Below are 27558 nucleotides of genomic sequence, written 5' to 3' on the forward strand. Positions count from 1 at the left end.
CAGGGTTGGCAGACCGATCTCCTGAGGGCACTGTGGAGAGACGGGCACCGTGTGATGAGATGTACACCGCTCTTCCAAAGAGGGGCCTGCCCTCAGAAGTCCTGGACCCCAAGCGTAAGGACTTCCTGGCCGAGGTCTTCTTAGACTGCAGAACAGTCCGCAGATCTGGCCTCGCCCTAAAAGACCCCAGCTTAGAGCGTGTTTTTGAGCCTCCCGGTATGAGGAGCTGGTATACGGAGGGGGCTGTTCCCTCCCGGCAGACGGCATTGACGGCATCGCCGAACAGGCCAGAAGGTGCACCCTGAGGAAGACCCTGTCCCTGCCTTTCATACCTGACAGGGTCAACCACAGATGCCTCTCCGCCTCCACCAGTGCTGCCATGGACCGGCCAATAGCACGGGCGGTCTCCTTGGTGGCACGGAGAGACAAATCAGCGGTTCATCTGAGCATCTCCCCGCATTCGTCTTGTTCTCTCAGCAGAACGGCTTGGTAGGCCTGCAACAGCGCCATGGTGTGCAGGCAAGCGCAAGCCTGGCCTGCTGCCGTGTACCCTTTGCCCACTAGCGCTGAGCTGGTCTGTAGCGGCTTGGAGGGCAATGCCGGAGCCTTCAGGGACGACGCCGTGCCAGTGGACAGATAGCTAGCCAGCGTCTGTTCAACCCGGGGCATCGCCCTGTAACCATGCTCACTCAGCCCCACCACATTAGCATAATAGCTGGAGGCGGGACTGAAGATATGGGCCGAGTATAGCCTCCCCCACGACCTAGACACCTTGGTGTGGAGGTCGGGGAACAAAGGTAGGCTCCGGCGTGGAGGTGGCGGCTTACTCCGCTGAAAGCGTTCATCCAGCCTGCTTGTCTGCAGTTCAGCCTGTTTCTCGGCAGGCCAGTCAATATTCAGCTGGGCCACAGCACGAGTAACCACCTCGAAGAGCTCCTCATACTGGGGAAATTGAGGGGGCGAATCCTCATCGACGCCCGCCACATCAACCTCCTCAGAGGAAGACAGGAGGCGCGTCGAGCCCTCTCCCCGGGGGGAAGAAGCCGCGCAGGCTTCCGATCCCAGAGAGCGGGCAGTGTATCTGGTGGGTGAGGAAGAAGATAGGGGCTGGCCCATCTCCATTCCCTCCACCAAATCCAACTGCGATCCCCATGAGTGCAGCCGCCGCTCTGCCTCGGCAGAAACAGGGCCAGCACCGCGAGGAACGCTGGTGAAGGCTCCCTTCTCAAAAAGAGCCTTCCGGGAGTGGAGCACATGCAGCGGCAAACGTCCGCAATGCGGGCAGTTGGCTCCCTCGAGAGCTGACTGTGCGTGCTCCACTCCCAAGCAGACAACACAGACCTTGTGTATCCCCACCTGCAATATAGCGCTGGCAGGGAGCCACACACAGCCTGAAACGCTGCCTGCTCTTGCTCCTATGTTTAGTCTTCGCGCTGGCTTTCGGCATGCCGCAGTGAAAGTGAAACGAACAGTACAGAAGGACCGACACACAGACCATGCGCCGAATGAGAAAAGCTGCCTCTGTATCCACCGCACGCGCTTTTAAGCTTCCTGGTCGCTACGTCACCCCACCCGTGACGTCTTGCCCATCCATTGGACTGGTTACACACGTGATTCAGAGCGTGGTCACGGTGAAGGCGTTCCCATAGCTTTTCGAGGCAGCGTCTTGTTCCCTCAGGGAACTGCCAATGTTTAATTTTCCCACATCAAAACCAATGGATCCAGCCAATACATTGTAACTTGCTGGTGTAACTAGATTGACAGCAGTAATCCATGCTTCAACACCAATCATCTGGTAGCCAGTGACATTCTTTAGAATAAGCTGATCTGTTAGAATATTCATATCAAAGTGGGCAAGAAATACAATAATTACTTTGGCTGTGCCTCTCTTAATAATATCGGGCACTTTCATGATTTTGGCAGTATCGCTCAAATTTCTCTGAGTACTCAACACATATTCCCTCCTCTTTTGCTGCATTCAGAAAAAAAGTGCTTGACCAAATATGCCAATGCTCTGCTCTAGTAGTAGTCACTTGCTATGGTCCTAAAGAAAGAAGAATACTCTTTTCTATTGCTCAAACATTCACATGTGGCAGCATGAATTATCTAAGGAGAGAAAGGTAGATAAAATGTTAAAGGCTGTTTTAGTGTATCTTATTGCATCTCAAAGTGTTTACGTGTTTATTTGCTTTTAGACGGAAGTCTGTTTAACGGAAAATATCAACTGGCAAAAAATTTTAAAATAAAATAAAAAACTAAAAGAATATCATGGTCTGTGAAAACAAAGTTTATGTATTATGTACCCCATAAATCATTGATACGCATGTTTGATTTTGGCAAAGGTTTTACGCCGGATGCCCTACCTGATGCAACCCTCCCATTTATCTGGGCTTGTGACCAGCACTGAGAGTACACTCCCAGCGGCTGGGTTAATGCTGATAATAAGAATAAAATTTATTAATTATTTTTAAATATTTTATCCTGGTCAGGTTTATGGTAAAGCCGCAGCCAATCCCAGAAACACTGGGCGCAAGGCAGGAGAATTCACCCCAGATCACAGGACACCATATACACAATCACACAAGCTTTCACATCTACAGGCAATTTAGAGTAGCCAGTCCCCCTGTCAGACAACAGGAGCACAGGATTAAGCCCAGGACCCTAGAGCTGCGAGGTGACAATATTACCCACTACCTACCCACTGTGCTGCTTGTAAGATTAACATACTTTTCTCAAAGCGATATATAGACTAAACATGCACATTTGATCAAATATTAAACGTAATTACAATTTACCTCCTTGCTAGAATAGTTTCTCAAAGTTTAATTAACCCTCTGGGGTCTGAGGGTGTTTTGGGGCCCTGGACAAATTTTGACATGCCCTGACATTTGTGCTTTTTTCAGTTGCTTTTAAATATATTAATGGCTAAAGTCTGATAATACTGTAATCAGCACAAACTGGGCTACAATAATATGTGAGCAGCATGTTTATACATGATTGTGTTTTTGAGAAAACAGCGTTTATGCGTGGTTAGTGAAAAACTAACATTTTTAAGTCACTGAAATAAGGCCATAAAACACATACAGAACATTGGTTCACAAGACTTTCGAGAACTGGATCTTGTAGCCTAGATTTTTTGCATCAAAATGATGTGATAATCATCTTGTTCACTCATTCACAGTAAACAATATACTTATTTAAATTTTCTAAGACACTTTTTGTTTCGAAAGGGCATATGCAAGAGGGCGTGAATGATCACGAATAATAATGTGATTGACACCTAAGAAGACAAAGACCCGCATAATGACCTGCATAATGAGCCGTTGAGTCAGGAATGTGGCTGAGAGGGAAGTGCTATGAAAAAGAATGTGAGGACAAAAGAAATTTATATATTTTTTGTTTGTAGTTTATTTAGAATGTAGTAAAAGCACCAAACTTCAAAGCAAACAAGTCTGTTAGAAGCTTGGGACTAGTGTAAAAATTATGCATGTATTCATGGTACCCAGAGTCCAAAACTCTACGGTCCAACAGAGATGTCACAGCATCATATGACAGTCCATGGCCTGTGGGAAAGTTGTTCTTTCCTGTGAACACAGCAAAATCGTCTCCAGGTTACGTATGTAACCATGGTTCCCCGAGGGAACGAGACGCTGCGTCACGAAACGCTCCCGCGTGACCGCGCTCTGAATCACGTGTCTAATCCGTCCAATGGATGGGCGAGACGTCACGGGCGGGGTGACGTAGCGACCCGGAAGCATAAAAGCCCGAGCGGCGAGCCCCGCGTTAGCTTACTGGAAAATGAAGCAAGCGCCGCAGGGACGCCGGAAGTGTGGCACCGAGATGCAGCGTCTCGTTCCCTCGGGGAACCATGGTTACATACGTAACCTGGAGACGTTCCCCTTCAGGAACTCGAGCTGCGTCACGAAACGCTATGGGAACGAGTATACCCACGCCGCCAGACTTACAAGTCCCTGCCTCCAGGAGGAGGCAAGCCTAAGGCACAAGGACAGAGGAGCCGGGAGTGGCTCGGGTATCTAGGTCATAAAACCTGGCAAAGGTCAGGGGCGTGGACCATCCCGCCGCGTTGCAGATGTCCTGTAAGGACACACCTGTCAGAAAGGCCTTAGAGGCCGCCACCGCTCGGGTAGAGTGAGCCTTGACCCCCAGGGGACTGGGGAGACCAGAGGACTTGAAAGCCAGAGAAATGGATTCTACAATCCACCGGCTGAGGGTCTGCTTAGAAGCAGGAAAACCCCTCTTAGGGGGACCAAAGCAAACAAGCAACTGGTCCGCCTTTCTCCACAGGGCAGTTCTGTGGACGTACGCGTCCAGTGCTCGCACTGGACACGTACAATTGAGCTTCCGATGGTCGGGCTCCCTAAAGGGAGGAGGACAGAAAGCCTGCAGCACGACCGGCCGTGGTGCCGAGGAGGGGACTTTCGGTACGTACCCCGCTCGGGGGTACAAGAATGCTTTGGCCAAACCAGGCGCAAAGTCTAAATAGGAAGGGGCCACCGAGAGGGCCTGAAGATCCCCCACTCTCCTAAGAGAGGAAATTGCCAAGAGAAAGGCAGTTTTCAACGTCAGAAGACGGTCCGAAATCTCCTCTATGGGCTCGAAGGGGGGTTTGCAGAGAGCCTCTAAAACCACGGCCAGGTCCCACGAGGGGACCCGAGATCGAGCTGGAGGTCTGATCCTCAGCGCACCGCGGAGGAAACGTGTCACCCAGGGGTGCCTGCCCACTGACTGGCCATCGAGAGGGGCGTGGCAGGCCGCAATAGCCGCCACGTACACCTTCAGGGTGGAGTGGGTCAGTCCCGTGGAGAGGCGGGCCTGCAAGAACTCCAGCACTGTACCAACTGGGCAGTGAACAGGGTCAAGCCGGCGGTCTCCGCACCAGGAAGTGAAAAGCTTCCACTTCAGGGCGTACAGTTTCCTCGTAGAGGGAGCTCTGGACTGGAGGATGGTCTCCACAACCTCGGTTGAGAGACCGGAAGCGCGGAGTTGTGCCCCCTCAGAGGCCACACCCACAGCTTCCACAGCTCCGGGCGGGGGTGAAGATGGCCCCCCGCCTGTGAGAGGAGATCCCTCCTGATCGGAATCTCCCATGCGGAGCCGTCTAGGAGGGAAATCAGGTCCGAGAACCATACTCGGCCCGGCCAGAACGGGGCTACTAACAGTAGACGAATTCCGTCCCGACGCACTCTCTCCAGAACTCCCGGGAGCAGAGCGACCGGAGGAAAGGCGTACAGACGCAGCCTCGGCCACGGCTGTACCATGGCATCCAGTCCAAGAGGAGCTGGATGAATCAGAGAGAACCAAAGGGGACAGTGCGACGTCTCCTGCATCGCAAACAGATCCACCTGGGCTCTGCCGAACATACGCCATATGAGCTCCACCACCTCGGGGTGGAGTCTCCATTCCCCGGGCACCGGCCCCTGCCTCAACAGGGCGTCCGCTCCCACGTTGAGATGACCAGGGATGTAGGCCGCTCTCAATGAGAGGAGGTTCCCTTGGGACCACACAAGGATCTGGAGCGCCAGCCTGTAAAGGGGGCGCGAACGCAGACCTCCCTGGCGGTTGATGTAAGAGACCACCGTCGTGTTGTCGGTGCGCACCAACACGTGGCGGCCTCTTAGGTCTGGGAGAAAGTGTTTCAGAGCCAGAAACACGGCCAGCATCTCCAGGCGGTTGATGTGCCAAGTGAGATGGCGGCTGCTCCACAGACCACGGGCAGGACGGCCACTCATCCGGTGAGGAACGCATCCGTCGCTAGCACTACGCGGCGACCAGGAGCTCCCAGGACCGGGCCCTGAGACAAGAACCCAGGTTCTCTCCACACAGCTAAGGCATGGCGGCATCGTCGTGTGACCTTGATCATGCGGAGCGGGTTTCCTCTGTTTCGGAAAAACCCCCTGGTCTTGAGCCACCACTGTAGGGGTCTCATGTGCAGCAGGCCAAACGGTATCACGTTGGATGCAGCTGCCAATAGGCCCAGCAGTCTCTGAAACTGCTTTACAGTGAGTGACCGGCCTACTTTCACTCTCGCGACCGCTGTGAGGACCGACTCGATCCGAGCAGGAGACAAACGTGCCTGGATCGTGGTCGAATCCCACACGACACCTAGATAAGCGGTTCTCTGAGCTGGAGAAAGCACGCTTTTCTCGGCGTTTAGTCTTAACCCCAGTTCCTTCATATGGGCAAGAACGGCATCTCGATGCCGAGCCGCCATCTGCTCTGAATGAGCTAAAATCAACCAGTCGTCGATATAGTTCAGTATGCGGATGCCCCGTAGTCGCATAGGAGCCAGGGCAGCATCCACGCACTTCGTGAAGGTGCGGGGTGAGAGTGCTAGGCCGAAGGGAAGAACCCGATACTGGTAAGCTTCGCCCCCGAAAGCGAACCTCAGGAACTTCCTGTGCGGGGGAAGGATGGAGATGTGGAAATACACATCTTTTAGGTCGATCGTGACAAACCAGTCCTCGGACCTGATCTGAGACACGACCTGAGTGACCGTAAGCGTCCTGAACTTCAGTCAAGCGACTGAGAGGTTCAATTGCCGCAAGTCCAAAATGGGACGCAGCCCTCCCCCCTTCTTGGGAACAATGAAGTACCGGCTGTAGAACCCTGACTCCCTGTCGTGAGGAGGGACCACCTCGATGGCCTCCTTCCTCAGGAGAGTACGTACTTCCTGCTCCAATACCAGAGCCTGCTCAGGACCCACCACAGTGGGAAGAACCCCAGAAAAACGAGGTGGAGGCGAGCCGAACTGAATTCGGTAGCCTCTTTCTACAGTACGCAGGACCCAATGAGACACATTCGGCAGAAGTTTCCACGCTGCCAGAAAGCTCACTAAGGGAATCAGCCTCTCGAGACTGACCTCTGGTGTAATAGAAGCGGTTAGCTGGGTGCCCTGAGGCGGCGAACCGACATGGGGGAAATGAGCTAACCGATGCGAAGGCCTCAGGAGAGGCCGCGAGCCTCCCAGACCCGCTACGTTGCCGGGCGAGAACTGGGAGAGGCGCTCGCCGGAGACCGCTGCGCCCTGAAGCACCATAGGTGGCAGGGTTGGCAGATCGACCTCCTGAGGGCACTGGGGGGACCCGGGCACCGTAAGATGAGGTGTACGCCGCGTCGCCCCAGAGGGGCCCGCCCTCGGAAGCCCTGGGCCAAAACCATCAGGGCTTCTTAGCCGCGGCCCTTCTGGACATGAGGACGGTCCTCAGATCCGCCTTAGCGCCCGAAGGGCCGGGCCCAGAGTGTCGTCGCGACTCCTGCTCCCGCCTCGGGGGAGCACGGGAGGCGACGCTCTGCTTTTGGGCCTCCCTGTAGGAGGGGGCCGTACACGGAGGGGGCTGCCCCCGCCCGGCAGCCCCACGAGCTAGAGAGCGACGGGGGAGGAACCGCTGAAACGCCGCCGCCTGAGCACGGGCCTGCTGGTATCTCTCGACGAAGGAGTCTACCGCGTCGCCAAACAGTGGGGCTGAACAACCTGGCCGAAAATGGCCTATTCCAGGACCTCGACACCTCAGTGTGGAGGTCCGGAAAAAAGGGCAGGCTCCGGGGCGGAGGTGGCGGCCTACTGCGCAAAAAACGCTCCTCCAGTCTAGAGCCCTGAGGCTCAGGCCGTGACTCAGCGGGCCAGTCAATGCTAAGCTTAGCGACTGCCCGTGCAACCACCTCGAGCAGCTCCCCGTATTGAGGAGACGGGGACGATAGGTGGAGCGCCGAGTCCGCTCCCCGGGGGGAAGAAACCGCAGAGCGTGCTTCCGAGCCCAGGGAGGGGACAGAGGACCTGGAGGGTGAGGAAGGAGAAAGGGACGGGCCCGTCTCCATTCCCTCCGCCAGGTCCATCTGCGAGCCCCACGAGCGCAACCGCCGCTCTGCCTCGGCAGAAGCGGGGCCGGCACCGCGAGGCACGCTAGTGAGGGCTCCCTCCTCAAAGAGAGCCCAGTGGGAGCGGAGCGTGCGCAGCGGTAAACGCTCGCAATGTGCGCAGCCGGCTCCCTCGAGAGCCGACTGAACATGCTCCGCTCCCAAACAGGCAACGCACAGACTGTGTGTATCCCCGCCCGTAATAAATCGCGGACAGGGAGGAACACACGGCCTGAAGCGCTGCCCGCTCTCGCCCTTCGTCTTATCCTTGGCTTTAGGCATGCCAACGATAAAACACCAAAAGACAAAAATAGACAGACAATAAACACAGAGCGCTTGCTGAAAACAGGAAGCTAACGCGGGGCTCGCCGCTCGGGCTTTTATGCTTCCGGGTCGCTACGTCACCCCGCCCGTGACGTCTCGCCCATCCATTGGACGGATTAGACACGTGATTCAGAGCGCGGTCACGCGGGAGCGTTTCGTGACGCAGCTCGAGTTCCTGAAGGGGAACTACAGTATATCCATTTGATGAGTCCGCAAGAACAAACAACTTGAAGCCCCACCTGGTTGGTTTGGCTTTCATGTACTGAGTCATTCCTGTGTTTGCTTTGCATGCCACCATTCTTTCATCCACTGCCAAATTTTGTCTTGGATGATAGATGGCCTTACATGCATGCCGGATAGTGTCCATGAGGGGTCTGATCCTGAAAAGACGGTCGTGTTCAGCTGTGCCCCTCTTTCGGTCATTGTCCTTGTCTGCATCTGGGTGACTCGTGCAGATTCCATGAAATGGTGCAGTATCTGTCCCTTGACATGATTGTGGCAGGAAAAGGAACAGAGAAAACACTATCCTGCCGCCAGTAGTCTCTGATGGACCTCAACTTCACCATGGCCATGTAGAAGAGTAGCCCAATGTAACAGTACAGCTCACTGATGATGACGTCTGTCCATTTATATTTATGGCCCTTTGCACGTGCCCTGGCAGCCTGAGCATTGGTGTTTCGACAAGAGTTGACACAGCAGTTGGAGAAAAAAACATTTTGAAGAGACTCATGGGAGTGTGTGCCTCACAGGGTCTTGAGTCTAGCTGTGGTCCAGGTTCCCGTGTGGGCAGGAATCTCAGTGCCTGTGGAGCCAACATCAGTCTCTGTGTTCCATGACAGAGTGGGCTGCTTATCTGCTTTGGCTCTCTTTGCCACAGGTTCTTTTTCACTGTTTTTCTCACGTCTGAAATAAAAAAGTAAGCATTAAGTAAACAAATAAACTACATTATTAACATTATTGTGATGTTCACTGATACTAGTACTAATTTATCGAAAAAAAGAACACAATTACCACATAGCAAACATTTTACCATACAGTAAATAAATCACAAATTAACATCTGTAACATCTGTTAAATAGTGAATGCACACTTGCTGTATAAGATTCTGAATGGAGTTGAAAACTGAACAATACCTGCTTCCACTTCCTGTGCGAGATGCAGGTGAAGGCGAGAGTGGTGTATTCACAGTCCTAAAAGAATGTCGTAAACAATTGTTAGCATTTATTTTTGGTATATGAATACCAATATATATATATATATATATATATATAAGGGTTAGCAACATTTTAAATGATGAAGGTAATAATAAAGGGCTTACTCGTCAGGAATGATATCCTCCGCTGGGTCCACTCACTCTTCAAAATGCAAACGCTCGTCATCCGAGTCACGCTCTTCCTCTGAGGAGAAAGTAATCTCTTCGTCGCTGTCCAGAACCAGCCAGAGTGCTTCTTCACCCATGTAGCGTGCCATCATCCAAACGCGCAGAAAAAAGTGAGTAAATTCTGTGATGAAGCTTGCCGTTTTATGCCATTTCTCGGGGGCGTGTACATAATTACCTGGCTCACCTCAGATCGTTTACATATGAACAGCGCGCTCAGTGCGAGGCGGGATCACATTAGCGATAATGAGGTGAGACAGGAGAAACTGTACCACTCCTTACTTTCATACGGATTACATAAAAAGAGATTATTTGTTTTCGACTTGAATTGTTTAATTTAAAAGTAGACAACTCAAGCTTTCTATACATATATTTCTCATGTCTTTGAGGCAAGTATTCGCTGATATTCAGGGTGTTTTATTTACGGGTCTGTGAAGAGAGGTGACAGAGACAGAGAAGACAGAGAACGCACCCTGTCTGTTTTCTTTATTCTACAAAAGCACTAAAATAAATAAAGTGCAGAAATAAAATACACCTTTCCTAAAATGAGTCCAATATGAAATTGCTGATTATAACAAACCTAATGCAGATTAAAGGTTGAGGTTTTTCAGTATATGGCAGTGACTGCATCTGTATACCATCGTATATTGAAAAAACAGCTCCAATTATCACATCTCCATCATTAGACAGCAGAGAATATGCATGGCAAATGGAGAAAACTGGCAAATCTTGGAAAACCCAGCATATTCTCTGCTGTCTGATGATGGAGATGTGATAATTGGAGCTGTTTTTTCAATACATGATGGTACACAGATGCACTCATTTTTAGGAGAAAGGAGTAGTACAAGGAATAACATTACAAACTTTGTCCAAAGCTTTTGCTGGATCAGTCCTCAAAAGATATAGTCTTCATATATTTATAGACATGCTCTGGATGTTTTGGGTATGACCATTCAGTTTGGACAAATCAGAGAGGTGGTGAACTTTGTGATGTCATTAAGGGACAGGAGGGTAGCTCAGCTATATCTGGTTTAATTCATTCAACAATGACAATACAAACTATTTACAGCCATTATTGTCAGTCTAGTGATGGACTCTAATGATACCACTAACCAACTGACCTGCTGTTCCAATTTTCCCACTCTTTTCTGTTCTTTATTGTCTGTAAGTTCTATTCACTTGCTCTGTTTGCATGACTGACCAAACTAGATTTTGGCCTGAGAACTGTTAAGCTGACTGTAGAAAATGTGCATGGCCTAATACACTTACTTCATATACACTCACTGTCCACTTTATTAGGAACACCTGCATACCTGCACATTCATGCAGTTATCTAATTAGCCAATCATGTGGCAGCAGCGCAATGCAAAAAAGGTCAAGCGCTTCAGTTAATGTTCACATCAAACATCAGAATGAAGAAAAAGTTTGATTTCTGTGACTTTGATCGTGGTATGGTTGAGTATGTCATAAACTGCGGTTTGTCAGAACTCAGAGTCCCTCTCCGAGCGGACACATTTATGGGTGGTTCAAAGTTTCAGCCAATTACTTTTACCTTATTCACTGTAGTCACTCAAAACCAATCTCAAAAAGAAAAGTCTCCACTCTTTGGATGAGAAAAAGCAAACTTCTTTATTGCAGTAGCAATACGACACGTTCCAGTGACCTCAAAGAAGGTGAATTCCTTCAACGGTGACGCAGCAATCTCATGCATGACAGTTGAGCGCCCCCAGTCCTCCAAATTCCCCTGCATGTATACTCAGACGCCTGCTGGCGCCTCCCCTTTTTGGTCAGCCTATGTATATAATTTCCCATTATCTTCATTTTAAACCATTTTGACTGTCTTATCCTAATTTACATACACTCCACCATGTCCCGTTATCTTCTGACTTGTCCTGGAATCTCCTCCTACTGACCTTTGTCATGTCTGTCTTCCTAGAATGTCCCCTTGATTGGACATTAATTTCCAGTTACCCAGTCACTTCTGTTTTCTGAGGCTCCACATCCTGTTTTTCTTTTCTGAAAAATGTGATTCTAAACCACATTTAGATTCCACATCTTGTTTTGGGATGACTCCTGACTCCTGGCCCAGTTAGTAAACAGCTCTTATATGGAAGCACTCGCTTCCTCTACTCACTATTTACTCATTCCTTTTATACCGAATTGACAACGAGTAGATTTACTTTCTGCTCCATGAAAGTATTGCTTTATTCTCATTTTGTTGTTTTATGGCTGCGGCTATTTTATGATTAAAATGCATCTTTGCAACTACAGCTGCTCGTGCTCATACTGCTTGTTTATATTTCCTGTTTATGCTTCCTAGATTATGTGTGGTCTGTATCGCCGCTTATGCTTGATTAACTTGTACCCAGAGATAATGCTTCTAACATATCTTGCCCTAAAACTAGCTTTAATGCTCATTTATACTCCCTTGGTTTTAATTTTAATTTTATTCTCTTTTATGCTCTTCGTCTGTTCTGTCTGCTCTTGCAGCTGAGCTCAGCCACTTCCTGCCTCCCCACATCGTGTACCAAATTCCTAGTTCTGACAAGAGAGCACACAAACCATAACAAACCATACTTATCATACTTATGTCTCCTAATATAGTCAACGCTGGCTACTAAGCTGCCCATAAGCTGAATAAGCGAATTTTTAATAATCTTTCTCGACAGGCTCTCCTGGGAATTTCACATAGAATCAGCAGTTTCTGAAATACAAAAACCAGAGCATATGGCACTAACAAACATGCCATGGTTAAAGTCACAGAAATATTTTTTTTTTCCCCTTTCTGATGTTTGATGTGAGCATTAACTGAAGCTTAATGCTTCTTGACCCGTATCTGCATGATTTTTGCATTGCACTGCTGCCGCTGATTGGATACCTGCATGAATGTGCAGGTGTATAGGTGTACCTAATAAAGTGAATGGAGAGTGTATATTCTACACCAATGTACACCAATGAGGATTAATGAAGTTATTTGCCATTACCAACTTTTACCCACATTTGGTAGGTAGATGGATTGTTATTTTGAAGCCCTGCTCCCAGTCATCCCAGTCAAAGCCATCACTTTCATAAATACTCTCTGAAGTGCTAATGTTGATTCCACTACAGTACAGTTTGCCAGGTCAACAAGGCTTGTGCTGCACACTTTGCTGCACACAGAACACTGCCTACACCATGTTTGACAGATGATGTGATATGCTTTGGATCATGAGCCCTTCTTTTCCTTCTCCACACTCTTCTCTTCCCATCATTCTGGTACAAGTTAATCTTGCATCAGAACTGGTCAGGCTTTTTATGAGGTTTCTTTGCAAAATCTATTCTGGCCTTTCTGTTCTTGAGTGTTATCAGTGGTTTGCATCTTGAGGTATACCATCTGTATTTACATTTGTGAAGGCGTCTCTTGATTGTAGACTTTGACTTTACTTGTCTTCTGTGGCCTTCCAGGCCTTTTGGAGTTGCTGAGCTTGCCAGTGCATTCCTTCTTGTTAAGAATGTACTAAATTGTTGATTTGGCCACTCATAAAGTTTCTGCTTTGATAGGTCTGCTTTGTTTTTTCAGCCTAATGATGGCTTCCTTTATCGACACCTCTTTGGACTGCATATTGAGAGTTCCCATATATAGCTACCAAATGCAAATTCAACTCTTGGAATCAACTCCAGACCTTTTATCTCCTTAATTTGTCATGAAAAAATAAGGAAACAGGCCACACCATTCCTTGAAACTGCTTATCAGAAAATTGTCCAGGTACGTTTTAGCCAGGGAAAATGGAGGTACCCTGCAAAAAATGGCTGTAATTCCTAAACAGTTAAAGCAATATTTTTGTTAAACCCCTTGAATTAAAGCTGAAAGTCTACATTTCACATCTTGATTGCTTCATTTCAAACCCATTGTGGGTAGAGAAGCAAAATTACAAAAATTGTGTTACTAAGGAGGGCTAAGGAGGTTTAAGAAGTGAGTTGTTTTACCAGACTTTTAGGGGTATACGTTGTCTCTAGAGAAATTAAGACTATGTATATTTTTAGGCGGCAGAGACGGCTGCAGTTGCAAAAGTGTTTTATTATATAATAGGACAGGAAAACAGTTCCAAAACGTCAGCCAAAAATTGTGTTCAGGCTATCAGCTAAGCAGGATAACCAGTACAAAACCAGAATCAAAAACCAGATAGACAAAGGAAGATCAAATACCAGATGAGCATACACAGAAACAAAAGGCTTAGTAAGTCAGGTGAGTTAAACTCTGCGCACGCCGAAGAGCAGCGTGACCTCGGTCTGCTCCAGAGGTCTATTCCATCACCGACCCCCACTCCTGCATCTCGTCCACAGTGGACGCGCCACAAGCGGTGTGAGAGGAAGCAGAAGAGGGGTAAGCGCGGAGGTATCTGGGCTAGGCTAGCGGTTAACCCACACAAGCCAGCGATCCCCACCATCGTACTCTCCAACATACGCTCTTTAGAAAATAAACTGGAGTACATTCGTTTACTGCGCTCCACTCAGAGGATTGTAAGAGACTGTTTTTTGTATTCACGGAAACATGGCTCAGCAACAGCATCCGGGACTCTGCCATTCAGCTCGACCAGCTAACATGCTATCGTGGAGACAGAGTTCTCGTCGAGGGAGGTAAGTCCCGCGGCGGCCGGCTTTGTGTTTACATCAATGATGCTTGGTGCCGCAATGCTGTTGTGGTCTGCAGACACTGTTCACCCCTGGCAGAGTTCATTATTATTAAGTGCCGTCCATCTTATCTACCGAGGGAATATAAAGCCATACTGCTCATTGCAGTATACATCCCTCCCAGCTCCAGTAACAACAACAGGAGTGAGGCACTGAATGAACTATACCAGCACATCAATGAGCAGCAGACAGCCCACCCTGATGCATTTCTCATTTTGGCTGGGGATTTCAACCATGCAGACCTAAAGAGTGTGTTTCCTAAAATATATCAACACACAGACTTTCTAACTAGGGGAAACAACATACTGGACTTTGTTTACACCACCCAGAGAGGAGCTTACAAGGCCTTTCCCCTCCCCTACCTTGGTGCCTCAGACCACATCACTGTCATGCTAATGCCTGCATACAGACTGCTTGTTAAAGTCACCAAACCAGTTCGCAAACAAATACTGGTGTGGCCAGAGGGGTCTTCAGAGGATTTTCAAGACTGTTTCAGCACCACAGACTGGAATATGTTTAAGCAAGCTGCCACATACAACAACACCACTGACCTCCAGGAGTACACAGAGACTGTCACTGCCTACATCACTGTATTGATGTTGTAACGGTCACCAAGACCATCACAGGTTGGCAGCTAGGGCCAACCTGTCCCAAGGCATCAGAGAGGCTAAGAGACAGTACTCCAGGAGGATAGCTCATCGTTTTAGCAACAGCAGAGACACTCGGAGCCTGTGGCGAGGGATACAGACCATTACGGACTACAAGCCCCCACCACAGACCTGTGACAGCACCATCTCCCTGCTGAACGAGCTGAGCGCCTTCTTCACTCGCTTTGAGGCACAAAACAGCACCACTGCACAGAAGACTCCACCTCCTCCTGGCAACCAGGTGATGACATTGTCCATGCACAGCGTGAAGAGCTCCCTTCAGCAGGATCAACGCACGCAAAGCTCCGGGTCCTGTCAACATACCTGATCGTGTACTGAGAGACTGTGCAGTAGAACTCACTGATGTCTTCACAGACAAATTTAACATCTCACTTAGTCAGGCTGTTGTTCCCACATGCTTCAAAGCCACCACCATCATTCCAGTCCCAAAGAAGTGGTGGGTCTCATTAGCAACAAAGATGAGACAGACTACAAGAGCGAGGTGAGCCACCTGGCCGGGTAGTGTAAAGACAACAATCTCTCTCTGAATGTGGAGAAGACAAAGGAGATTGTTGTCGACTTCAGGAGAGCGCACACTCAGCATGCTCCTCTGACAACCAACGTTGCGACTGTGGAAAGAGTGAGCAGCACTAAGTTCCTGGGTCTGCACATCACAGAAAACCTCTCCTGGACTGACAACTCTGCATCACTGGTCAAGAAATCACAGCAGCGTCTCCACTTCCTGCGCAAACTGAAGAGCCAGATCCCCGGCCCCCATCATGTGCACCTTCTACAGAGGCACCATCGAGAGCATTCTGACGAGCTGCATCACTGTGTGGTATGGCGCCTGCAATGCGTCCTGCCGAAAGACCCTCCAACGCATAGTGAGAGCAGCTGAGAAGATTGTTGGTGTCTCTCTCCCCTCCCTCCAAGACATCTACAGCACCCGTCTCACCCGAAAAGCCCTTTGCATTGCTGGTGATCCCACCCACCCGAGAGCTCAACTCTCTCCTGGCTCTGCCTCCCCTCCCCTCTTCTGCACCATGCACTGACCAATTCTCCAGGACCTGCACCAGTCACCTGTGCAGCATTATCCCATGCTCTACCTCATACAGCACTGGACTGTAAACTACCTCTTCTGACAGTTTACTTCATCACTTTAACAGTCTGATAAGCTCTTTGCACTACTCACTTTACATCTGCACTGTTTGCACTTTATCTGTTGTACCTTGTAGATCTACATTTATACTCTATATGTATCCATTTGCATTTCCATTTGTATTTTTACATCTTTTTTGTGTGTTATCTGTATGCACCTAGTTTCTGAGAGTAACATAATTTCAATTCTCTGTATGTGCTGAACATGTGGCAGAATTGACAATAAAGCAGACTTTGACTTGACTTTGAACCAGGTGTGCATGATTAGTAATCAGGTGGATGTGAAAGTGACAAGGGGTGTTTCTCAAACAGAAGGCTGCATCCTAGTAAGGCTACATATCTCGGCTGCCACATCATCAAACGCCGTGGAAGGCCGTCTCAATTCGAAGGATCTTTAGAAGGCAGCCTTCGTTTTGTGGCTTTCATTTGGTTGGATTTTGAAGCATGCATCAATGTATCCTTTGCGTCCTCTAATCACCTGCAATCCTTCGCACACATTCCTAAATTCAAAAAAAAAAAAAATGGCGAGACACAAGTTGGCACTGAGCTCCCCCGAGTTTATTATGAAATGTAAGACCAAAAATGTTTTTGGAGATGAAGGCATTCATGTTTTCTTTTGTTTTATTTTGTTGTGAATTAAATGCTATACCATGTTATAAACCACTGGGAGACCACAGATGGTTGTCATGTGATTTGTATTATTGTGTTATATAATATCAGTTATTATAAAGATTTTTAAAAAGTATTTATCCTAAATTATTTTTAAACAGTTTTACAATACTACAATCACAAAAAATCAATAGTATTTATAAAAATATTATGGCATTACTGTTATGGCTTTGGCACTGGAAAAATAAAGAACATATTACAGTGTCACTAGCAATTCACTGTAATACTGCCATAACGTAATACCATTATATTTTTATAACATAATACCATTATATTTATGTGGCGGTTTTCATACAGTGCAGATCTCATACATTACACCCCTAGTGAATGCAACCTTGTGTGACTTTACTGTCCCTAGTCAGTCACCTGGTTGGTATTGGGGAAGTTGACCCAGAGGCTGGTCATCATCTTTGCTGGTTTGAGCCACTTGTTCAATTTGTTGGTATGTGCTTTTCCATGCTGTTACGGGTTTGTGTTACCTCTTGGTCAATGTCAAAAGAAATTGCACCCACAAAGCATGCCTGTCAGAGGATGTGATTATCACCAGGATCTTTGGATAGGGCTGGATAAATTCGAGACAGAGAGCCAGTCTTGGAATCAGGCCAATAGGAGATGCTGAAATGAAACCTGTAGTAGAACAGTGCCCATTAAACTGGGTGTGAATTTAGTCTCTTGCCTGTTTTCAGATATTCAAGGTTCTTTTGGTTTGTGCTGCCATTCTTCTAGGACTAACTTGAGTAGTTCTCTGTTTCCAATGTCATAATTTCTTTCAGGGGTGAAGCCCACCTGGTGGAGCTTGGGTCTTTCTCCAAACCTTTGTGAAAGCACTGTGCCAACCCCGTGCTGAGGCATCTACCTCCATCTACTTCCACTATGAACAGCTTGCTTGGTTCTGGGTGCTTGAGCATAGGAGCTGTGGTGAAGGCCCCCATTTCAGGTCTTGGTCAGCTGCCAGATTCCATTTTAGCCTGTTGGGGCCCCTTTTCAACAGTGAGGTCAGTGGGCTTGCAATGGAGCTGAATCCCCTTGAAGAACCTCCTGTAAAAGTTGCAAAAACCTGGAAATCTCTGTGGTAAAAAAACTGTGGTTGATGTGGCTCATTCCTTGATGGCGGTGAGCCTGTTTTGGTCTGTGAACACCCCCTCTGAACTGATGATCTAGCCAAGGAATGAGACATGAGACACATAGAACTCGCACTTTTCACCTTTAACATAAAGACTGTTCTGGAGTAGGCAAGCCAGCACTTGCTTGATGTGATATGAGACAAGAGATACACACATGGGCAAAACCTTTACACAATTTAATAATAAAGCAAGATATGCTAAAACAAGACAATAGCATACCAGACAAGATAAACAACTGAACTGGAATGATTTAAACAGTACAAAGGATATACTGTATGTGTATATAGATAAAATCAAGAGGTACCAATATCTAAGGTTCAAAATAAAAGCATGAGTAGGACTAATTAACATATGATAACAGAGCCAAACAAAGTTCAGTAGTATCACAGTATCTGGAATCAAACCGCCATGCCAAACACTTGGGAACGCAGGGAAAAGCTGATAGATAGATAGATAGATAGATAGATAGATAGATAGATAGATAGATCACTTTATTCATCCCACAGGGAAATTTACCTATTACAGCAGCACAGGTAGTTAGAAGTATACTAAAAGTGATTTAACATTATAAATGGAAAAGTGGTTTGACATTATAAATGAAACAAATAAGAATAAACATACATTAGTAAATATATACACAAAGGAAAAAGAATACAATGTCAGTGTGTGATGTGGTAGTGCAGTAGGGGGAAAAACATTGTAGATACAGCATTTGAGTGGAATTAAAGTGGCAGTGCAGTGCAAACATTGTAAACATTGTAAACTGCTTGGTTGAACGAAAACCTGCACCCACACTGGCCTCTTTCAGATAAGATTGGACACCCCTGAGTTAGAGGGTTGCAGTGTCTTCAGGGCAGACAGTGTGGCAGTGGACTCTGGTAAGAGCAAAGGAGGAGGTCTGTGCACTTATGTTAACAAATAATGGTGCATGGACTCTACTGTAACTGAAAGTCATTGCTTTGCTAATTTAGAATATTTAATGATTATGTGCAGACCCTTCTATTTAACTAGAGAATTTTCAGCCATTGTTGTGACTGCAGCTTACATTCCTCCAGATGCTAATGCTAAACTAGCTATGGAAGAACTGCACACAGCTCTCAGTAAGCAACAGTCTGCACATCTGGATGGGGCATTTTTTCTTGGAGATTTCAATCACTCCAATATGATTTTGTACTTTCAAAATTACACCAGAATGTCTCCTGCTCTACCAGAGGGGACAATACACTGGACCACGTTTACACAAACATTGCTGTGGCATACAAGACTACCCCTGTCCCCCCATTTGACCCGGTCTGATCAATTATCTTTGTTCATGCTACCCAAGTACATGCTAATCAAGTACATGCTAATCATGTGTTCAACCATCAGTGAGTACAATGAAGGTATGGCCAGAGAGGGTGGTTTCTTCAGTATAACACAAGTTTCAAGATACTTACTGGAGCATGTTTCCCTCACAGACCACCTGGGGCTCACACACAGATCTGAACACTTATACATCTTTGGTCCTGGACTATATTAAGACCTGTATAGACAATCTCACAACCCTCAAACATGTGAAAACCTTTCCTAATAAGAAGCTGTGGATGAGCTCTGAGGTCTCACTACTGCTGAAAACAAGATATGCTGCTTGTAATTCTAGTGATGCAGAGGCCTATAGCAGAGCCAGGGCCAACCTGAAAAGGGGCATTAGGAAAGTTAAACATTCTTACGAACTTCACATTGAGGAGCTCTTCCACACAACTCTGAACCCAGATGCAAGTGGATGGGCAGCCAGACCGTCATTGACCACAAACCAACAATGCAGGCTCTCCCAACCAGCAGTGCCTTCCTCCCTGATGAGTTCAATCATTTTTATGCTCACTTTGACCAAGGCAGCAGGCAGCAAACTATGGTGACCTTCTACTGTTGATCATCTCCTCTCACTCTCCACAACAGATGTGCTTTCAGCACTGAGCAGAGTAAATAAGGCCTCTGGCCCTGATGGCATACCCAGGCATGTGCTCAGGGCTTGTGCTGGACAGCTGGCACAGGTGTTTACTGACATCTCCAACCTGTCACTGGCCCAGATAACTGTCCCCACATCCCTGAAGACAACAACCATCGTACTGGTGCCTAAGCATTCTACTGCAGCGTGCTTGAATGACTTCTGCCCTGTTGCGTTCACACCCATTATAACAAAATGCTTTGAGAAACTGGTTTTGAGTAACCTCATAGCGGGCCTACCACCTACACTGAACTCCCACCAGTTTGCCTACCGCCCGATAGAGGACGCCATTTCCACTGCTCTTTATTCAGCCGTCACCCATCTGGACAACAACAACACTTACATAAGGATGCTGTTCATTGAATTTAGCTCTGCATTTAACACTGTCATCCCCAATAAACTGAACACCAAAGTCAATGACCTGGGCATTAGCACTTCCATATGTAGTTGGATTCTGGACTTCCTAACCAAGCTGTTAGGTTGGGCAATAACATGTCCTCTACCCTCATCCTGAACACTGGCGTCCCACAGGTTTGTCTGCTGAGACCACATCTCTACTCCCTGTTTACCCATGACTGTGTGCTTAACTCCAACATCATCATCAAGTATGCAGATGATACCACGGTGGTAGGTCACATCAGCATCAATGATGAGGCGGCATACAGGGAGGAGATCCAAAGACTAACAGCATGGTGTTCCGCTAACAACCTCACCCTCAACGCCAAGAAGAGCAAAGAGCTCATTGCTTAAGCAGCAGACACTCTCCCATCTACATCAATGGAACTGAAGTAGAGCGTGTCTCCAGCTTCAAGTTCCTGGGTGTCCACATCACTGCAGATCTGTCCTGGCACCATAATACTTCAGTTCTTGTTGGAAAGGTGCAAGAGTGTCTATACTTGCTGAGGAGGCTGAAGAAAGTTCATTTGTCTCCCCAGATCTTGACTAGTTTCTATTGCTACACCATTAAGAGCACCCTGACCAACTCTGTCACAATGTGGTATGGCAGCTCCATGGTGTCTGAAGGAAAAGCCCTGCAAAGGGTGGTGAAAACAGCCCAACACATCATTGGTGCCCAACTACCAACCACTGAACATCTTCACCACAGTAGATGTTTGCATAGAGCACACAAGGGACTCCTTCTATCCCAGCCCCAAACTGTTCAACCTACTTCCTTCCAAGAAGAGATACAGGAACATTCCCACCAGAACCAGCAGGCTCAGGGCGAACTTCTTCTCCACAACCATTACTCTGCTGAACTCTACACAACACCATTACGCCACTGATGTTTTACTGCCTGTAATCATCCTGCAGCTCTATTCTATACAGTATATTCTGTGTTTGTGTATATATATATATATATCATAACATTAAAACCACCTGCTTACTATTGTGTAGATCCCCGTTGTGGCACCAAAACAGCTCTAAACCTTCGAGGCACGGACTCCACTGCCATTAGTGAATACGGTTGCCATGGGGTGTACTTGGTCTGCAACAATGTTTGGAGGTAGGTGGTATGTGTCAAAATCACATTCACGTTAATGTCAGGACCGAATATCTCCCAGCAGAATGTTGCTCAGAGCATCACACTGCGTCTGCCGGCTTGTCTTCTTCCCATAGTCCATCCTGGTGCCGTCTCTTCCCCAGGTAAGCAACACAAACACACCTGGCCGTCTACGTGATGTAAAAGAGAATGTGATTTATCAGACCAGGCCACTTTCTTCCATTGCTACATGGTCCATTTCTGATGCTCACATGTCCATTATAGGCACTTTTGGCGGAGGACAAGGGTCAGCATGGGCACTCTGACCGGTCTGCCACTACACAGCCCTATACGCAGCAAGCTGCAATGCACTGTGTGTTCTGACACCTTTCTATCATAGCCAATATGAACTTTTTTGTGCTACAATAGCTCTTCTGTGGGATTGGAGCAGACAGGCTAGCCCTCGCTCCTCATGCGCATCAGTGAGCCTTGGGTGCCCATGACCCTGTCGCAAGTTCACCGGTTGTCCTTCCTTGGACCACTTTTGGTAGGTACTAACCACTGTATACCAGGAACACCCACAAGACCTGCCATTTTGGAGATGCCCTGTCTGAGTCGTCTAGCCATCACAATTTGGCCCCTGTCAAAGTAGCTCAGATCCTTATGCTTGCCCATTTTTTCCTGCTTCCAACAAATCAACTTCAAGAACTGACTGTTCTCTTACTGCCTAATATATTCCACTCCTTGACAGGTGCCATTGTAATGAGATAATCAATGTTATTCACTTCACCTTGCACCTATATACACGTCGCCAAATGTTTATGAATGTCCTGTGAAATTTCCTTTTCTATATCAAGGAAAATGGTCTTTTTGTGAAATTGTGATGGTTAGGGGTGTCCCCCAAGAAGACTGTGTTTTTGCGTGTCCTTGCTTTGCACAGTTCCAGTATATGGCTTGGTCATAAACCCATCTGTATCTGGCAAGGGTCAGTTGAGATTAAACACTCTGGTAGAGGAATGCTCTTAAGTGGTGCCCTGTCAAACAACCTTGTTTTACGATGATCTCATTGAATAATAGGTGAGTGGCTTGTCAATGTGCCCAAATAGTGTAGATTAGGCAGATGATTTCTGGGCACTTTTGATGCTTTTATCCTAATCCCAGCTGATGGGAATTCCTTGCCCTCATGAAAGGTCAAGAGTTCTTCTCATCAACTCTTTCACTGTACCAGTGGCCTGTATCTTGCCAGTGGTAAGTGGTCGAGGGCTATCTCTCTGGCTAAAGTCTTACACCAGTAGGCCATTTTGAGAGCTGGCTCATTACATCCACAGCCAATGATGAGTGTTCTCAACTCAAGTGCCAACTCAGTGGCACTACGATTGCCCTGCTTGACTTTCAGGAGTTGTTCTCCTATTTTTTTATCAGGAACGTGATCAAAATATGACAAAAAAAGCTCATTGAAGTGGTAATATGGCATGGTGTGTTCCCCACATTGTGACCAGACCACTTTTGCCCGGGTTAGTGCTTTGTCTTTTAGTATGTTGATAAACTGTGCAACTTTGTGTCATTTGATGGCTCTATCTTGGCCAGAAATATATAGGGAGCATTGATGCAAGAAACCCTCACATAGGGCAGGATCCCTGCAGTATTTATCTGGTTATGCAATAAATGGAAGAAGCAGGATGTGAACTTGCTGCCAATGGAGATAGTGGTGGTGTGTGTTGGTTAGCTGTGTGAGTTTAGTGCTGAGAGTGGCTAACTGCTGTTGCTGATCCCCCACTGGCTGGTACTGAGCCACTAGCTCTTGGCCCCAGTCCAGCACTTCTGCTGCATCCATGCTGAAGGTGAAGTGTACTGTCAGGCAGCAGAGATGGCTGAAGTTACACACTTGTTTTATTATAAAAAAATAGGACTGACAGACAGTTCCAAAAACGTTACGCAAAAATTGTGGTTAAAAACTGGCAAGAGTTCAGGCAATCCACAAATAGGATAACCAGGACAAAATCAGAACCAAAAGCCAGAAAAACAAAGCAAAGATCAAATACCAGATGAGCATACACAGAACCAAAAGGCTTAGTACAGTGGCCTTCAGTCTTATCCGCAAAGGGCCTGTGTGGCTGCAGGCTTTCATTATGGCAAAATTTGAGGCATACTTGGTAGTTGATTGGAGACTAAGGTGAACAAGAAATCAAGTTTCTCCTGCTTGGTTGGAATGAAAGCATGCCGCCACACTGGCCATTTGCAGATAAGATTGAAGGTCAGGTATGTCAGGTGAATAAACAACACTGAATGACACTTTACAAAGATTGAGAGTGCAGAGTTTGTTTATATAGGGTGTGTGTGATTGAAATCAGAAGTGCATGATTTGTAATCGAGTGATTGTGAATGTGGCAATGAGAGTGGGCGATGGGAATCGTAGTCCAAGGCAGCCATGTTTGTAGGCCATGATGTACTTGGTGAATGTAGTTTGATGCTGATTCCAGCATAGAAATGACATATATAAGAATTAGGTTTCACAAAAGGCAGATTTTATCACTGTTCTACACATTTTATGTACAGCAGGGGGGTATGTATTTTATCTTATTTTTATTTACTTTTATTTTAAAAACTAATATATATATTAGATATAAAATATAAAATTATATATTTTTTATTGAGGTTAAGGTTAGAGTCAAGTCAAGTGGAGTTTATTGTCATTTCAACCATATACAACCATTTAGTACATAGTGAAACGAAACAACGTTTCTCCAGGACCAAGGTGCTACATAAAACAAACACAGAACAACACAGAACTACAAGGGACTACATAAATTTACATAAAGTGCAAAAGTGCAAACATTTGCAGACAGCACAAGACAGTACAATGACTACTGGGATAGACAATGGCCACAGTAAGTCCCAGTGCAGCACCAACCAGTACACAGTTCTATTAGAAAGTGAATCCAGTGACAATAGTGCATTGAGTACAATATAAGTTGCTGAAATAGTGTAAACATAAGAAGTAGCAGCCTATGTACAGCATAATAAATATAGTAGCGGTATAATGTAATGTGCAAAAACTTGAAAAAAAAATTGCAAAGAGGATGGAGGATGCACAGTTGTGTGTGCATATGTGTATGTGTTCTTTCAATCCAGTTTCTGAGTGTTTAGGAGTCTGATGGCTTTGGGTAAGAAACTGTTGCACAGTCTGGTCGTGAGGGCCTACCCGCTGAAGGGTCTTGCGATCCAAGACGGTGCAATTCCCAAACCAGGCAGTGATGCAGCTGCACAGGATACTCTCAATAGTCCCTCTGTAGAACATGGTGAGGATGGGGGTGGGAGATGTGCTTTCCTCAGTCTTCTCAGAAAGTACAGGTGCTGCTGGGCTTTCTTTGTTACAGAACTGGTGTTGAGCAACCAGGTGAGGTTCTCTGCCAGGTGAACACCAAGAAATTTGGTGCTCTTGACGATCTCCATGGAGGAGCCGCCATTGTTCAGCGGAGAGTGGTGATTTAACAACCATCTGAAGTGAACAACCATCTCTTTAGTTTTGTCCACATTTAGAGACAGGTTGTTGGCTCTGCACCAGTCCCTTAGCCGCTGCACCTCCTCTCTGTATGTTGACTCGTCATTCTTGCAGACCCACCATGGTCGTGTCATCGGCAAACTTGATATAATTCGAGCTGTGCATTGCTACACAGTCGTGAGTCAGCAGAGTGAACTGCAGTGGACTGAGCACACAGCCCTGTGGGACCCCAGTGCTCAGTGTGGTGGTGTTGGAGATGCTGTTCCCGATCCGGACTGACTGAGGTCTCCCAGTCAGGAAGTCCAGGATCGAGTTGCAGGGGAGGTGTTCAGGCCCAGCAGGTTCAGCTTTCCAATCAGGTGCTGAGGAATGATTGCGTTGAATGCTGAACTGAAGTCTATAACAGCATTCGAACATATGTGTCTTTATTGTCCAGGTGGGTGAGGGCAAGATGGAGGGTGGTGGTGATGGCGGTGATGGTGGTCATCTGTTGAGCGGTTTGGACGGTAAGCGAATTGCAGGGGGTCCAGTGATGGGGGCAGCAGGGTCTTGATGTGCCTCATGACGAGCATCTCGAAGCAGTTCTTGATGATGTGTCTAAGTGCAACGGGACGGTAGTCATTGAGGCAGGACACTGAACACTTCTTTCAACGGGGGTGATGGTGGTGGCCTTGAAGCACGTTGGAACGACGCCGCTGCTCAGGGAGGTGTTGAAGATGTCCGTAGAAACATCCACCAGATGGTCTGCACATCCTCTGAGCTCTCTACCAAGAATGTTGTCTGGTCCAGCAGCCTTCCGCAGGTTGACTCTGTGTAGAGTCTTCCTCACATTGGCCGTGGTTAGATGCAGCACCTGGTCATTGGGAGGAGAGGTGGTCTTCCTCGCCGTCACATCATTCTGCGCCTCAAGCCGAGCATAGAAGTTGTTCAGCACATCTGTGAGAGAGGCATCACTGTCACAGACAGGTGATGTCCTGCAGTTGGTGATGGCCTGGATGCCCTGCCACATGTGCCACGTGTCTCTGCTGGCCTTGAAGTGGCCGTGTATTCTTTGTGCGTGTGTGCACTTTGCCTCTCTGATGGCCCGGGACAGTTTGGCGCTCACCGTTCTAAGGCCACCTTGTCACCTGCTCTGAAAGTGGAGTCTCGGGTGCTCAGTAGCGCACACACCTCTGCAGTCATCTACGGCTTCTGGTTGGAGCGTGTGGTGATGATCTTGGAGACAGTGACGTCATCAATGCACTTGCTGATATAGCTCGTCACTGATGTAGTGTATTCCTCCAAGTTAGTGAAGTCGCTGTCAGTTGCCACTTCCCTGAACGTATGCCAGTCAGTGTGTTCAAAACAGTCCTGAAGAGCACAGATGGCTCCTGCTGGCCAGGTTTTCATCTGCTTCAGAACCGGTTTGGAGCATCTGACGAACAGTCTGTATGCTGGGATTAGCATAATAGAGATGTGGCCCAGGTGGTACGCGCTGGGGATGTTTGTGTAAACAAGATCCAGCATGTTCTCCCCTCTCGTTGCAAAGTCCACATGCTGATGGAATTTAGGGAGCACTGACTTGAGATTTGCATGGTTGAAATCTCCGGCAACAATAAACAGTCCATCAGGGTGTGAATTCTGCAGCTCGCTAATAGCCCCATACAGTTCACAGAGCGCGTCTTTAGTTGTCTTTAGTCTTTTTGGGGCAGTCGTGGCACCGAACCCCCAACTGCTCCCCGAGGGCTGCAGCAAAAAAAGGCTGCCCACTGCTCCGGGTGTGTGTTCACGATGTGTGTGTGTGTTCACTACTGTGTGTGTGCACTTGGATGGGTTAAATGCAGATCACAAATTCCAAGTATGGGTCACCATACTTGGCCACAAGTCACTTCACTACACTTCACTTCACTTCACTACACTACTTTAGCATTAGCGCTGGGGGAATGTACACACCGATTATGAGGACAGTGGTGAAGTCCTGTGGTAAATAAAATGGTCTGCATCTAACAGTCACAAACTCCACCAGCAATGAGGAGTAACTAGAAACTAGCACCGACTTCTTGCACCATTCTTTGTTGATGCAAAAACACAAGCCACTGCCACCAGCCTTGCCACACAGAGCTGTTTTTCTGTCGGCATGAAATGAAGCTAGCCCGTCTAGCTGAATGGCGGCATCTGGAACTCTGAGCCATGTCTCCGTGAAAGCTGCATTAATAATTTTCAAGGGCACTGTGTGCACCAGTGCTGCCATTCCTCACTAGCATTTTCTCTCTTCATTTTTGGATTATTTTGTGTTTTGCTTTTTTTGTTGCAAATTAAATTTGTACCAAGAAGTTAATTTGGTCACAGGTGTTTGCCTCGAAGCGAGCATATCAAATATTAAGCTCGTACGGTAGAGAGGCGGCAGTGTTCATAATGGAGTGTTTATTTCCCTTATAGTCTGTGATGTTAATTCCTTGCCACATGTCTCTTGTGTTGGTGGTGTTGAACTGTGCCTCCATCTTGTCTCTGTACTGGCATTTTGCTGTTCTGATGGTTTTACAGATGGCATAGCTGGCTTGTTTATACTTCTTCGTATTGCCCGAATTAAATAGTGCAATTATATTAGATAGTGCAATTATAAATTATATCTCTAACTGTGTACTATAGCATACTATTGTAAGTATTGCTAAGTGTGTTAAAAGGAACTTCAGCATGATCATCATTATAATTTTAACTCTATCATATCAAACGTAAGTTATCAACTGTTCAGTGATTGAGGCTTGAG

General features: G+C 47.2%; 1 protein-coding gene across 1 annotated transcript; it reads right to left on the bottom strand.

Annotated features, from left to right (window-relative positions):
• Positions 1–438: 438 nt before the first annotated feature.
• Positions 439–5371, bottom strand: LOC128318536 (uncharacterized). Its single transcript, XM_053235013.1, has 2 exons — positions 4024–5371; positions 439–1356 (listed from the first exon to the last, which is right to left on the bottom strand). The coding sequence occupies exons 1-2, from the start codon at positions 5146–5148 to the stop codon at positions 439–441; spliced, it is 2043 nt and encodes a 680-aa protein (XP_053090988.1). The 5' UTR covers positions 5149–5371.
• Between the last annotated feature and the right edge of the window lie 22187 nt (positions 5372–27558).

The sequence above is a fragment of the Pangasianodon hypophthalmus genome, chromosome 6 (genome assembly GCF_027358585.1).
Source record: "Pangasianodon hypophthalmus isolate fPanHyp1 chromosome 6, fPanHyp1.pri, whole genome shotgun sequence".
Lineage (NCBI taxonomy): Eukaryota > Metazoa > Chordata > Actinopteri > Siluriformes > Pangasiidae > Pangasianodon > Pangasianodon hypophthalmus.

What these genes read in the sequence shown, in the direction of transcription:
- LOC128318536 (XM_053235013.1), bottom strand. Translation starts at nt 5,148, where the DNA reads ATGGTTCTCGGACCTGATTTCCCTCCTAGACGGCTCCGCATGGGAGAT. An exon ending in ATGACCTAGATACCCGAGCC is followed by an intron (nt 1,357 to 4,023) that starts ACTCCCGGCTCC and finishes GCTATATTGCAG; the next exon opens with GTGGGGATACACAAGGTCTG.